This window comes from Marmota monax, unplaced genomic scaffold (genome assembly GCF_021218885.2).
Source record: "Marmota monax isolate L192 unplaced genomic scaffold, Marmota_monax_Labrador192_F-V1.1 WCK01_AAM20220418_F8-fsc00346, whole genome shotgun sequence".
Taxonomy (NCBI): domain Eukaryota; kingdom Metazoa; phylum Chordata; class Mammalia; order Rodentia; family Sciuridae; genus Marmota; species Marmota monax.
Window position 1 is genome coordinate 453,812 of NW_026692698.1, and position 12,058 is coordinate 465,869.

At 52.9% G+C, this 12,058-nt stretch overlaps 2 protein-coding genes across 2 annotated transcripts; both read left to right on the forward strand.

Moving 5' to 3' along the window:
• Positions 1–1,355: 1,355 nt before the first annotated feature.
• Naglu (N-acetyl-alpha-glucosaminidase) lies at positions 1,356–7,958 on the forward strand. Its single transcript, XM_046446563.2, has 6 exons — positions 1,356–1,762; positions 2,596–2,743; positions 3,342–3,488; positions 3,783–3,868; positions 4,851–5,107; positions 6,524–7,958. Exons 1-6 carry the CDS (start codon positions 1,380–1,382, stop codon positions 7,732–7,734), a joined length of 2,232 nt encoding a protein of 743 aa, XP_046302519.1. The 5' UTR covers positions 1,356–1,379; the 3' UTR covers positions 7,735–7,958.
• A 141-nt stretch (positions 7,959–8,099) lies between these two features.
• On the forward strand, positions 8,100–10,222 carry Hsd17b1 (hydroxysteroid 17-beta dehydrogenase 1). Its single transcript, XM_046446568.2, has 6 exons — positions 8,100–8,566; positions 8,648–8,815; positions 8,971–9,150; positions 9,242–9,335; positions 9,739–9,913; positions 9,984–10,222. The coding sequence occupies exons 1-6, from the start codon at positions 8,470–8,472 to the stop codon at positions 10,200–10,202; spliced, it is 933 nt and encodes a 310-aa protein (XP_046302524.1). The 5' UTR covers positions 8,100–8,469; the 3' UTR covers positions 10,203–10,222.
• The last annotated feature ends 1,836 nt before the right edge of the window (positions 10,223–12,058 follow it).

Below are 12,058 nucleotides of genomic sequence, written 5' to 3' on the forward strand. Positions count from 1 at the left end.
TTGCCCAAGTCACTTCCTCTGGCCCTCAGTTTCCCATCTGTATGAAGAAGGCAAGTCTGTGCTGCTGCCACCTTCTAATTTTTTTTTCCATTCCTGGGGATCAAACCCAAGGGTGACTTCCACAGAGCTACATTCCTAGCCCTTCTAATGTTTTGAGACAGGGACTCACTAAATTGCAACTCTCCTGCCTCAGCCACCGGAGTAGCTGGGATTACAGATGTGTGCCACTGTGTCTGCTGTTGCTGCCCTTTGAGGGCCCTATGGAGTGCCCTCCTATGCCCACCTTTAACCACCTGACCTTTCAGTTCCTTAAAAATCACCATGTTCTTTAACTCCCTGGTGCTTTCTCTATGCATTCCTCTTTACCTCTTCTCCTAGACAAGTTCTACTCATGCTTGGGTTTCAGATTAAACGTGGCTGCCTTTTGGAAGCCTTAGGCTAGGTTCCCCTGCACTTCTTTACAGCGTAGCAACCATGAAGGAAATTCCAACATAAATATTGTATCCAGGTCTCCCCAGGTAAGGAAGGTGGGGAGCATCTATTAGTATTTTGCTAGTACCTAGTAGCTATGGCAGTGTCTAATACAAAATAAATTTCAGCTGGGCATGGTGGCGCAAGCCTATAATCCCAGCAGCTCGGAAGGATGAAGGAGAAGGATTGCAAGTTCAAAGTCAGTCTCAGCAATTTAGCGAAACCTTGTCTCAAAACAAAAAAATTTAAAAACGGGCTGGGGACGTGGATCAGTGGTTAAGCGCCCTGAGTTTTATTTATCCCTGGTAATGTATAAATAAATTTTAAAAAAGAAAAAATAATCTCCAAATTCATATTTATTGGGTAGGAGGGGAACTGGGTATGTATCTCAATGGAATAGCGCCTGCGTGCCAGCAAGCGTGAAGCCCTAGATTCATTCCCCAACTCTACCCCGCCCCCAGTTTTCTCATCTATTTTGAGACTTGGTCTAAACTGCCCAGGTTGGCCTTAAACTTGCGATCCTCCTGCTTCTGCCTCTCCAGTGGCTGGGACTACAGGAGTGCGCCACGGAACACGTCCCCCACCCCCATTTTTTCTTTTAAAGGGTGGGTGGCTGGACGGAAGGGAAGTGACTTGCCGATGAACCCGCGCTGTACCTGAAGGCAATTTGGGAAGGGCAGCGCGCCCCGAGCGGCCCTGGGAGTTTGATGGGGTCACGCGCAAGTAGTCAGAAGACAACTCTCAGGGGGTGGGTCTGGGCCCGGAAGCAGAGTCTCCCGGCAGCAAACCGGAGTGCCAGCCTAAGTTTCACGTGGCCGGAGGCCCACAGCTGATTGGACACCCGCTGTTCCGCTATCCTGGTCCCGAGCCCGGATTGGTTGTTGGCTGGGCGCCGCCATGATGAGACCATGGAGGCCGCTACGGTGGCCGCAGCTCTGGGGTTCCTGCTTCTGGCAGGGGTTGGGGGCTCTTCGGTCGATGAGGCCCGGGAGGAGTCGGTCGTGCGGGCGCTGGTGGTCCGGCTGCTGGGGCCCGGGCCGGCGGCCGATTTCTCGGTGTCTGTGGAGCGCGCCCTGGCGACCGAGTCGGGCTTGGACACCTACCGCCTGAGCGGCGGCGGCGGAGCGCGCGTGCAGGTGCGCGGCTCCACGGGTGTGGCTGCCGCCGCCGGGCTGCACCGCTACCTGCGCGACTTCTGTGGCTGCCAGGTGGTCTGGTCGGGTTCTCAGCTGCACTTACCACAGCCGCTGCCTGTGGTGCCGGAAGAGCTGGCTGAGACCACGCCCCACAGGTATGGGTCCCGACCGCCTCCGGGGCAGCTGCCTCCAGCCTCCAGCCCTGGGGGCGCCTACCCTTCGCCTCACTCCAACAATGGGCTGGAGCTGCAGAAAACTGAAAGCCTGAGAAGGAATTGGTGGCCTTCGAGTCCAATAGCTCTGCTTTCAAATCCTAGCTTCACCTTTAACAGCCATGCGTTCTTATGTCAGCCTCTCAGAGCCTCAGCTGGCCCATCTGAAAAATGGAAACAGTGATGTCCCCCAGCAGTGTTGATTGTGAGGGTTTGCACTATGATGGTGCATAATTGTGATGGGCAAATTTTATTTCATTCCTTCCCTACACTCTATTTGAAGATGCTGACTGAGGAATGACGTCCACCCTGCTCACAGACCTCTATTCTAGCACTTGCTACACTGCATGAAGGTGATGTGTTCACATCTACCTCCCCCTCAGATTGTGGGGCAGGGAGCCCCCTTCCTGAACTGGGACCCTCCACTTCCTAGTCAAGGACCAACTTTGCCACATAGACACTATAGCTGGGGCTCTGAAAGTGTTGAATGGGAATGAAATATGTTCCCACAAATATCTGCCAGGCTAGAGTATTGGGAACTAGTGGGCAGGCACCTCAGAAACTCAACTACTCAAGCCTCAGCTCCACCTGGGGTGGATCCTAGAAAGAAACAGAAGAGGGCCCACATTTGGAACTCTTCCCCAATTCCACTGGGTGCCAGGGGAGTTATTCCAGAGCCAGACTATCTCTGAGCTCTTCCAGGTGATGGACACTCAGGGATAGGAAATATCTTCTCTGCCCCCAGTAACCTACTCAACTCCTGCCTCCACCTGCAGGTACCGCTATTACCAGAATGTGTGCACACAAAGCTACTCCTTCGTGTGGTGGGACTGGGCCCGCTGGGAGAAAGAGATTGACTGGATGGCACTGAATGGCATCAACCTGGCACTGGCCTGGAATGGTCAGGAGGCCATCTGGCAGCGGGTGCGTGCCCACCTAGCCCATCCACACTCTACTGTCCACCACACGTCCCCCACTTGTCCATCTGCCCCTGGCCAGCAGTGTCAGGCATACAGAGAATAAGGGCTCCAGAAGTGTTTGTGGAGTGCACAATGGGTCCAGACCTCAGAAATTGAGGCTTCCATTCCTGAGATGAGCTAGACCCCAGCATCATGCTAAAACAGTTGATGAACCCAGGGCTTCTCTCCCCTACCACCCGCCACCCCAGACCAGTCTCCTGATCCTGTAGATTCTCCCATATTAGCAGTCTCGATCTGCCTCCAAGGGAACCTCCAAGTGCTCTGGCTCTTTTCCCTTCCATCTGGTGAACTTTGCTCCATGAAACCTTCTAAGACTTCTTCCTGGTTTTTGGGAAAACCCCTTTGTGTCCCATCTCCTCACCCATACATCAAAGATGACAGCTTAGTGAACTCAGATCTGTTTTCCCTAGATTGTGGTCCAATTTTGACTTAGTACTGTAGCTTCCAGCACAGAGAAGCAATGAGTGAATGTTTGTTGAATGAATCAGTTGGCAAATGTCAATGAATATATTTATATGTGAAGGGATCTCCCTCTTCCCCAGGTGTACCTGGCCTTGGGCCTGACAGAGTCAGAAATCAATGAATACTTCACTGGTCCTGCCTTCCTGGCCTGGGGGCGCATGGGCAATCTGCACACCTGGGGTGGCCCCCTGTCCCGCTTCTGGCACCTCAAGCAGATTTATTTACAGGTAAAAGAATGGGAAAGGGGGCTGGGGACATAGCTCAGTTGGTAGAGTGCTTGACTTGCATGTAGCAGGCCCTAGGTTCAATCCCCAGCACCACCAAAAAAAAAAAAAAAAAAAAAAAGAATGGGAAATGGAAGGGGCAGAATTGGTGCTGAGGTCACAGACCTAGGGAGGGTGTGGTTTTTGACCAGACTCAGGGCTCTTGACCAGATCACAGTGACTGTGTCCTGAGTGAGTAAGGGACCCCCATGGGGCTGCAGAGGTCATGCTCACCAGCCCCCCTCCTGTTTCTCCCAGCATCGGATCCTGGACCGGATGCGCTCGTTTGGCATGATCCCCGTGTTACCTGCATTCGCAGGGCACATCCCCAAGGCTCTCACCAGGTGAGGCTTTCCCTTCTCCCTGTGCAGCTCAACAATGGAGTTTTTTCTTCTGTTAAAACATGACTTAAATACTGAAGCTATGGATGCAGGCCTGGGTTTGATTCCTGCCTCTGCTACCAACGAACTGTGTGACCTTGGATGGATTACCATGACTCCCCTGTGCCTTATTTTCATCACTTGTAAATGGGATCCTTACCACCTTTACCATCAGGGTTTGGGTGTGAATATGACCTGGCAGAGTGTTTGCTAGCAGCTGCTCTAATTAGTGGTAGTAGGGGATACACTGGTCTCTTTTCCTCTTCTCTGTACTATACACTCCTCTCCTGTGGCTAGAAAAGTCTTCAAGGCCGAACTGAAACATCCCCTCATTCAGGAAGCCTTGCCAACACCCCCAGGGGCCTCCTTCGTGCCCACAAACACCTGGTTCCCACCACTCACACTGCTGGCCTCCCTTGCACTGTGAGTGATAGCAGGAACCTCATTCCTTTTGTGATGTTTGTCCAGCTGTGCAAGTCTGCCAGATACTGCTGTCTGCTGGGCCCTAGGGATGCAGTGGTGAAGGTGCCCTGGGCTCTGTCTCTGAGGAGAGATAAGCTAGCAGAGGGATATGACCCAGTGATAAGGGCAGGAATGTACACTGGCTCTTGTGGAAGAGGGCCAGAAAGGGCTCAGGGCAGAAGCAGTACTGAGCCTTATCTTGAACAAGGAATGTGTTTAAAATTTCAGCCAGTGGAGGTGGAGGGATAGCAAAAGCTTTCCAGACAGGTAAAACTTAAAGGATAGTGGGGAAGAACCAAGAGGATAAGCAAGGAGGGAAGAGGAAAAGATGCCCAGGCAGGGGGCAGTGTGTGTGAAGAAGCACAAGAAACAAAGATGCACTCCAGGAACTAGAGATAAATTAGACTGGTAAGGAAGGAATTATGGGCCAAGAGGAATGCTATGTCAGCCTCCAGTAATTCTCTGAGCTTTTGCTCTCCACTAGGGTGTTCCCACAGATGAATGTCACCCGATTGAGCAGTTGGGGACATTTCAACTGCTCCTACTCCTGCCCCTACCTTCTGGCTCCAGAAGACCCCATGTTCCCCCTTATTGGGAGCCTCTTCCTATGGGAGCTGAGCAAAGAGTTTGGTACCAACCACATCTACGGGGCTGACACTTTCAATGAGATGCAACCTCCCTCTTCACAGCCCTCCTACCTTGCTGCAATCACCACTGCTGTCTATGAGGCCATGATCGCAGGTACGGTGCCCTGGGGAGGTGGGCAAGGGAAGACCCCTGGACCTTCAGGTAGATGGGGATGGCAGAGGTCAGTAGGGATGGGAGGAGAGACTGGGGCTACCCCTCACTGTAATACACAGCCCTTTACAGTTTCCCAGGCACACATGCCATCTCATTTAATCCCATTGTGGTTGAGAGATGAGCTCTGGAGCGAGATAACTAGGGTGCAAACCCTGACACTAATAGTCCCTGGTAACTTACAAGTTACCTCACTCCCAGTGTCTCAGTTGTTTCATCTGTACAATGGGACTAATTCATAGGTACATGATGCCTGGCCTGTAAAGAATCACTAAGTGCTAACTACTGAAAAGATTTGATTTGATCTCTCCCTCATTGCTAAAGCAGGTAATGCAGGCCAGTGTTGGGGCTTATACCCCAAACTAGTAGGTATCCATCTTGCTTCACAAATGTGAACCCCAGGCTCCTTCCTGCCACTTGTAAGGATGGGTAGAAGGGGCCCAAGGCAGGAATGGCTTAATGGAGGTCTACATGTTAGCCAGGAAGGGAGCAGGTTGGCTCAGTCTTCCTTGAACAGAGCTGCTGCAAATGTAGTCTAGAACCAGTGGCATGAGCCCCACCCTGGAGCCTATCTTATTGGTCCACTTTTAGTTACTGCAATGAAATCCCAAAGGCTTACTCCCAAATCCTCATCTGCAGACACCATAATGGGATTAAGTTTGCACCTTCTTAATACCTTGTAATGGGGATAAAATTTTAAACACATGAACCCTTGGGAGTTATACTCAAAACATATCCAAACCATAGCACTATCAGATATGCACATTTAAAAACAATTTTTTTTTTTAGTTGTAGATGGACATAGTACCCTTATGTTTATGTGGTGCCAGGGATCAAACCCAATGCCTCACACGTGTTAGGCAAGCGCTCTACCCCTGAGCCACAACTTCAGCCCAGATACCCACATTTTTTTTAATACCTTTTATTTGTTTTTATGTGGTGCTGAGGATCAAACCAGGGCCTTGCATGTGCTAGGAGAGTGCTCTGCTGCTGAGCCCCAGCCCCAGCCCCAGATATACACATTTTTAGGGCCCAACCCAGAACTTCTGAATCAAGGCTCAGAAGCTGGGGCCCAGGAGTCCATGTCTTAACATCTCAATTTTAATGCCTGTGAAGCAAGAAGTCACTATCCTGGAGATCCCAGTTAGGGGGGAGGTAGGATGAGGAAGGAAATATGTAGTGGTGTGTCCCCATATATGTCCCCATGGGGCAGCCAGAGGGGGAAGGTGTCCCCTGTGACAGGGTCATTTGCCTTCTCTGGACCTCCATTTTCATCATTTGTAGAATGGGCTCAGCACTCCCCTGGCCTTCTCCTCTTATCACCCCTCTTGTCTGTCCTTCCCACTCCCACCACTGCAGCGGATCCTGATGCCGTGTGGCTGCTCCAAGGCTGGCTTTTCCAGCACCAGCCTAAGTTCTGGGGGCCTGACCAGGTCAAGGCTGTGCTGAGGGCTGTGCCCCTGGGCCGTCTCCTGGTTCTGGACCTGTTTGCCGAGAACCAGCCTGTGTATAGCCGCACAGACTCCTTCTATGGCCAGCCCTTCATCTGGTGCATGCTGCATAATTTCGGGGGCAACCATGGCCTATTTGGATCCCTGGAGGCTGTGAACCAAGGCCCTCAGGCTGCACGCCTCTACCCCAATTCCACCATGGTAGGCACTGGCATAGCTCCTGAGGGCATTGGCCAGAATGAAGTGGTCTATACCCTCATGACTGAGCTGGGCTGGCGAAAGGACCCAGTACCAGATTTGGTGGCGTGGGTGACTGGCTTTGCTGACCGGCGGTATGGGTTGTCTCAGGAAGATGCAAAGGAAGCCTGGAAGCTATTGCTCAGAAGTGTCTACAACTGCTCTGGTAAGGCCTGTGTTGGGCACAATCGCAGCCCACTGGTCAAGCGGCCTTCCCTAAAGATAAATACCACTGTCTGGTACAACCGATCGGATGTGTTTGAGGCCTGGCGGCTGTTGTTGAAAGCAGCACCCAACCTAACCACCAGCTTGGCCTTCCGCTATGACTTGGTGGACATCACCCGCCAGGCAATCCAAGAGATGGTCAGCTTGTACTATGAGGAGGTGAAGATCTCCTACAGGAAGAAGGACCTGATTCTCCTACTGCAGGCTGGAGGCATCCTAGCTTATGAACTTCTGCCTGTACTGGATGAGGTGCTAGCTACTGACAAACGCTTCTTGCTGGGCAGTTGGCTGGAGCAGGCCCGGGCAATGGCAGTCAATGAGACTGAGGCCCAATTCTATGAGCAGAATAGCCTCTATCAGTTGACCTTGTGGGGTCCAGAGGGCAACATCCTAGATTACGCTAACAAACAATTGGCGGGACTGGTAGAAGATTACTATGCTCCACGTTGGCGCCTCTTCCTGGAGACACTGGCAGGCAGCTTGGCTCAGAGTGTTCCTTTTAAACAGAAGGAGTTTGACAAAAATGTCTTCCAGCTGGAGAAGTCCTTTGTTCTGAGCAAAAAGAGATATTCCAGTCAGCCTCAAGGTGATACTGTGGACCTAACCAAGAAGGTCTTCCTCAAATATTACCCCAGGGTGGTGAATGGCTCTTTGTGACAGACTGACCATCCCTGGGGCCCAGTTCTTCCCAAACTCCAGGCTGGGACAGATTCTAGAGCCTGGAGCTAGATAGTGTCACAAGATAGCCCCAGCCATTGGAGGAGTCAAGGCCTGCTGTGAGGGCAGGTATGGGTAGCTTGGAGGGAAGTGAACTGCCCTTTACCATCATCCGTAAATTGGGATTAAAGTTTTCTGTCAATATAATAAACTCATGAATCAGCCTGGGTCTGTCAGAATGAAAAAGTCACTGCCAAGATGTCTGGGCTACAGCATGGACCCTGGTGTGGGGCCAGTTCTCCCCACCTCCCTTTTGCCTCCTATGCTTAATACTAACCCCCGGCCTTTGTACTGAGAACCCCCCCCCCAAAGCATTTACTTTTACAGCAAAGCAGCAAACTTTGGTAACGAAAATTGTCCCTTAGGACACAGACATATCCAGGAAGTCTACCCATGGTGCTGCTCAGTGCCCTCCTGCTTGCCCTCCCTCTGACCAGCAACTAGGGAAATTTGGTGTTAAATCAGTGGCCTTTTCTCTGCTTTGATCCAGAGCAGGGTGGGGAGAGCCGGTCAGGGGAGTTCTCAGCCTTGAGATTGCCTCTGAGACACAACAAGGGGTGGGGGCACTGCAGGCAGGGGCGGGGTGAAGCAGGTGATATCCAGCCCAGAGACCTGCGCCTAGGACTCTGCTGCTCCTGACCTGCTACTCCTGAGCTGCTTCTCAAGAATCTCCCCATGGATCGCACCGTGGTGCTCATCACTGGCTGCTCCTCCGGCATCGGCCTGCACCTGGCCCTTCGGCTGGCTTCGGACCCGTCCAGGAGCTTTAAAGGTATAAGAGGGGCCAGCATGGATAGATTTCCCCTAGAGGTAAGCAGGGCATTCAAATCTTCATCCTCTCCCAAACCTTCAGTGTATGCCACGTTGAGGGACCTGAGGGCTCAAGGCCAGCTGTGGAAGGCAGCCCGGGCCCGGGGATGCCCTTCCGACTCGCTAGAGACGCTGGAATTGGACGTGAGGGACTCAGATTCTGTGGCTGCTGCCCGGGCACGCGTGACCGAGGGCCGTGTGGATGTGCTGGGTGAGCCTCCCCCGCGAAATGTGTACAAGAGCCATCCTTTTCCAGAGCCCAAATCAGAATGCCCCAAGCACAGGGAACCCCAGGGGATAGTCTGGGGCTGTCACTGGTCGGTCGGTGACTGGTCGGTCGCATAGGGCAGGTCTCTCTTCTTACAGTGTGCAACGCGGGACGGGGTCTTCTTGGACCCCTAGAGGCCCACGGGCTGGGCGCCGTGGGCTCGGTGCTGGACGTGAATGTGGTTGGGACGGTGCGAACACTGCAGGCCTTCTTGCCGGACATGAAGCGGCGCCGCTCAGGCCGCATATTGGTGACCGGGAGCGTGGGAGGCCTGATGGGTGAGTAGAAGGGGCGGGGCCTCCCCAGGCCGCTCCCCGCCTGGACGCAGGTCTGAGCTGCAGAACTCAGCGACCTCACCTCTCTTCCAAGGGCTTCCCTTCAACGCAGTGTACTGCGCCAGCAAGTTCGCGCTTGAGGGTTTGTGCGAGAGTCTGGCGGTTCTGCTGCTGCCCTTTGGAGTCCAGTAAGTCACCTGAAACTTCTGAACCCTTGGAAACCCAAGCCCGGGATTTTTGTTGGGGTCGCTCTCCAGTGGGTCCCTGGCCCTCCTTCCCAGACTCCGATGGTTGTGTGGCGGGCACTGTGCTGGGCCTTTGACACACATGATCTCATTCACTTGCCGACTAAGGTGTCGGTATTGTGATGGAAAAGCATAGGTCCACAGAGGTCACACCGTTCTAGTTACCCACCCAGACTAAAGTCTCCCTCGAAGCCTCAGGTGGACACGGGAGCACTTCTCCGGCAGTCAGCCGCTTCGCAAACATTTCGGTTATGCAAAGCAGCCTGCGCGCGCAGCGGCTTTCCTCTCCGCGGACCCAGGCCAGCCCTGATGTCCGCTTCCGCCAACTCGCCGCTCTTGTCCGCAGTGTGAGCCTCATCGAGTGCGGTCCAGTGCACACCGCCTTCTATGAAAAGTTAGAGGGCGGCCCGGGAGGGGCGCTGAACCACACAGATGCCCAGACCCGCCACCTCTTCTCACTCTACCAGCGCCACTGCGAGCAGATCATCCGTGAGGCGCAGGACCCAGAGGAGGTGACAGAGGTGAGTGCTCTCAGGGACTCGAGGGAGGCACACCATGATCCAAGCCCACGCTTCTATTCCGGCCCCGCAGGTCTTCCTCACTGCGCTGCGTGCCCCAAAGCCATCCCTGCGCTACTACAGCACGGAGCGCTTCCTGCCCCTGTCCCGGCTGCGCCTCGAGGACCCCAGTGGCTGCAGCTACGTGACCGCCATGCACCGTGCTGTGTTCGCAGACCAGCCTGCCGAGGCAGCTGGGACCAGAGAACCGGAGGACCCTGAGCTCGGTGCGTCTCCTGCAGCCCCGAAATAAAGGCTTTGTCTGCTACTGTCTCCTCGCGCCCTCCTTTGCCTCACAGGATGTGCAGGGGATAGCGCAGGGGTGGCGGCTGCATTGCGCTGGTGCGCAGCAGGTGAATGATCAGGACAATTCTCGGAGCCCCAGTTCTACCTATGTGGAGACAGATATCCAGCAGAGGGAGATAACACGGGGTCACGCCTCAAATCCAGGGGACTGCCTGCATACTAGAACTGTCTGGATGCCCAAGGGAAGTCTGCAGCAGTGGAAGTTAGGTGGACTCAAGTTTGGAGAAAGCCCGGTTGTGACCTGGCCTTTATCTGTTTACTTTTCTTTCTTTCTTTTAAAAATATTTATTTTAGGTGTAGATGGACACAACACAATGCCTTTATTTTTATGTGGTGCTGAGGAACCTGGGTCCCACCCCTGCTAGGCAAGTGCTCTACCACTGAGCCACAATCCTAGCCCCTTTTTCTTTTTTAATATCTTTGTTTTGTTTATTTTTATGTGATGCTGAGGATCAAACCCCGTGCCTCCCACATGTAAGCACTCTGCCACTGAGCCACAACTCCAACCCTGAATCTGTTCTTATCTGTAAAATGAGTTCAATACCTCTCTCATGGGTTGAAGACCAAGTGAGATAATACCTGTAAAGTGCTAGTGTGGAGGGTTTGGTTTTGTTTGCAGTGCTGGGGATGGAACCCAGTGCTGACTTAGGCCAGCACTCTACTACTGAGCTAGACCCCCACTATGCTAAATAAAGCAAAGGGGACACCCCACTGAGTACCTCTTTGTTCCCCTGCCTCAAACTGAACTCTTCAGCGGAGAGGTCCCCATCAGCCACAAGGCTGCCTCTTCCCAGGAGGTACAGCTGGGGCTTCAGTCCTGGCTAGTGTGTTCAGTGGTCTATACTTCCTGATCCTACAGAGGGGCACTCCATGGCAGGAACCATAGGAGCCAATCTCCTAACTTCTGTGGAGGTCTGCTGGGGGATGGGCAGAGGTAGGGAGCCAAGAGAGAACAGGTATAAGTGAGGAGAGGGGATGACAGGCAGGGGAAAGGGGCAGGAGTGTCCCAGAAGGGGGTGGTACTGAGGTAGGGACTAGGTTGGGGGGTCATGTCTCAGAGGAAGTGAAGGACCAGTAGAGAAACCTACTGTGGTTCTTGGGCCTCTGTGTGGGACATCAGGGGAAGGCGGCAGTACATTCTGTCCTGTCCTCCAGATAAGGATTTTCTCTGGCCCACTGGACTGCTGGTTGCCTCTGCAACTTGGAGGAAGGAGTCTCAGCTACCCCACCCCTGTTGGTCTCCCTGCTCTGCAGGCCCAGATGAATCTGCTGTCCTTACAGCATCCAGGAAGTCCACGGAAGGGCAGAGGGCCAAGGTGGTATGAATTTCTGAGGCATGGGATCTGCTCTTACAGCCTGCCCCCACCCCAGGCTTCTCCTTTGCACTTCTGTGAGAGCGAACAAGCAAACATACAGGTGGTAAGAGAGTCTAAGTGTGACCCCTCTATATTTCATATATCCACATTCTCAATAATCTACGTTGTGGAATGATTTCAAATACCATTTAGATGTTAATGCCCCCCACAACACCCCAAAAATGTACATATCTCCAACCTCATCATTTCCTGCAAACACCAGGTTTATATTTCCAGCTGCCTACTCAGTGTCACATGATGTCTAGTAATCATAACGTGTTCAATGATTGGGGAATACTTCCTCCTCCTTCAGTCTTCCTCATTTCAGTGGGTGATGACAACTCCATTTGTCCAGATGCTCAATCCAAAAACCTTGAATTATTACTTAATTGCAGCCAACCCCATTTTTTTTTTTTTAATACCATGAAGTGAACCTAGAGGTGCTTAC

Excerpts from the sequence above, each read along its gene's own strand:
- Hsd17b1 (XM_046446568.2), top strand. The coding sequence starts at position 8,470 with ATGGATCGCACCGTGGTGCTCATCACTGGCTGCTCCTCCGGCATCGGC. Across the intron at positions 8,567-8,647 it reads CCCGTCCAGGAGCTTTAAAG|TGTATGCCACGTTGAGGGAC; the intron begins GTATAAGAGGGG and ends CCAAACCTTCAG. Across the intron at positions 9,336-9,738 it reads CTGCTGCCCTTTGGAGTCCA|TGTGAGCCTCATCGAGTGCG; the intron begins GTAAGTCACCTG and ends TCTTGTCCGCAG.
- Naglu (XM_046446563.2), top strand. The coding sequence starts at position 1,380 with ATGGAGGCCGCTACGGTGGCCGCAGCTCTGGGGTTCCTGCTTCTGGCA. Across the intron at positions 2,744-3,341 it reads AGGAGGCCATCTGGCAGCGG|GTGTACCTGGCCTTGGGCCT; the intron begins GTGCGTGCCCAC and ends CCTCTTCCCCAG. Across the intron at positions 3,869-4,850 it reads ATCCCCAAGGCTCTCACCAG|GGTGTTCCCACAGATGAATG; the intron begins GTGAGGCTTTCC and ends GCTCTCCACTAG.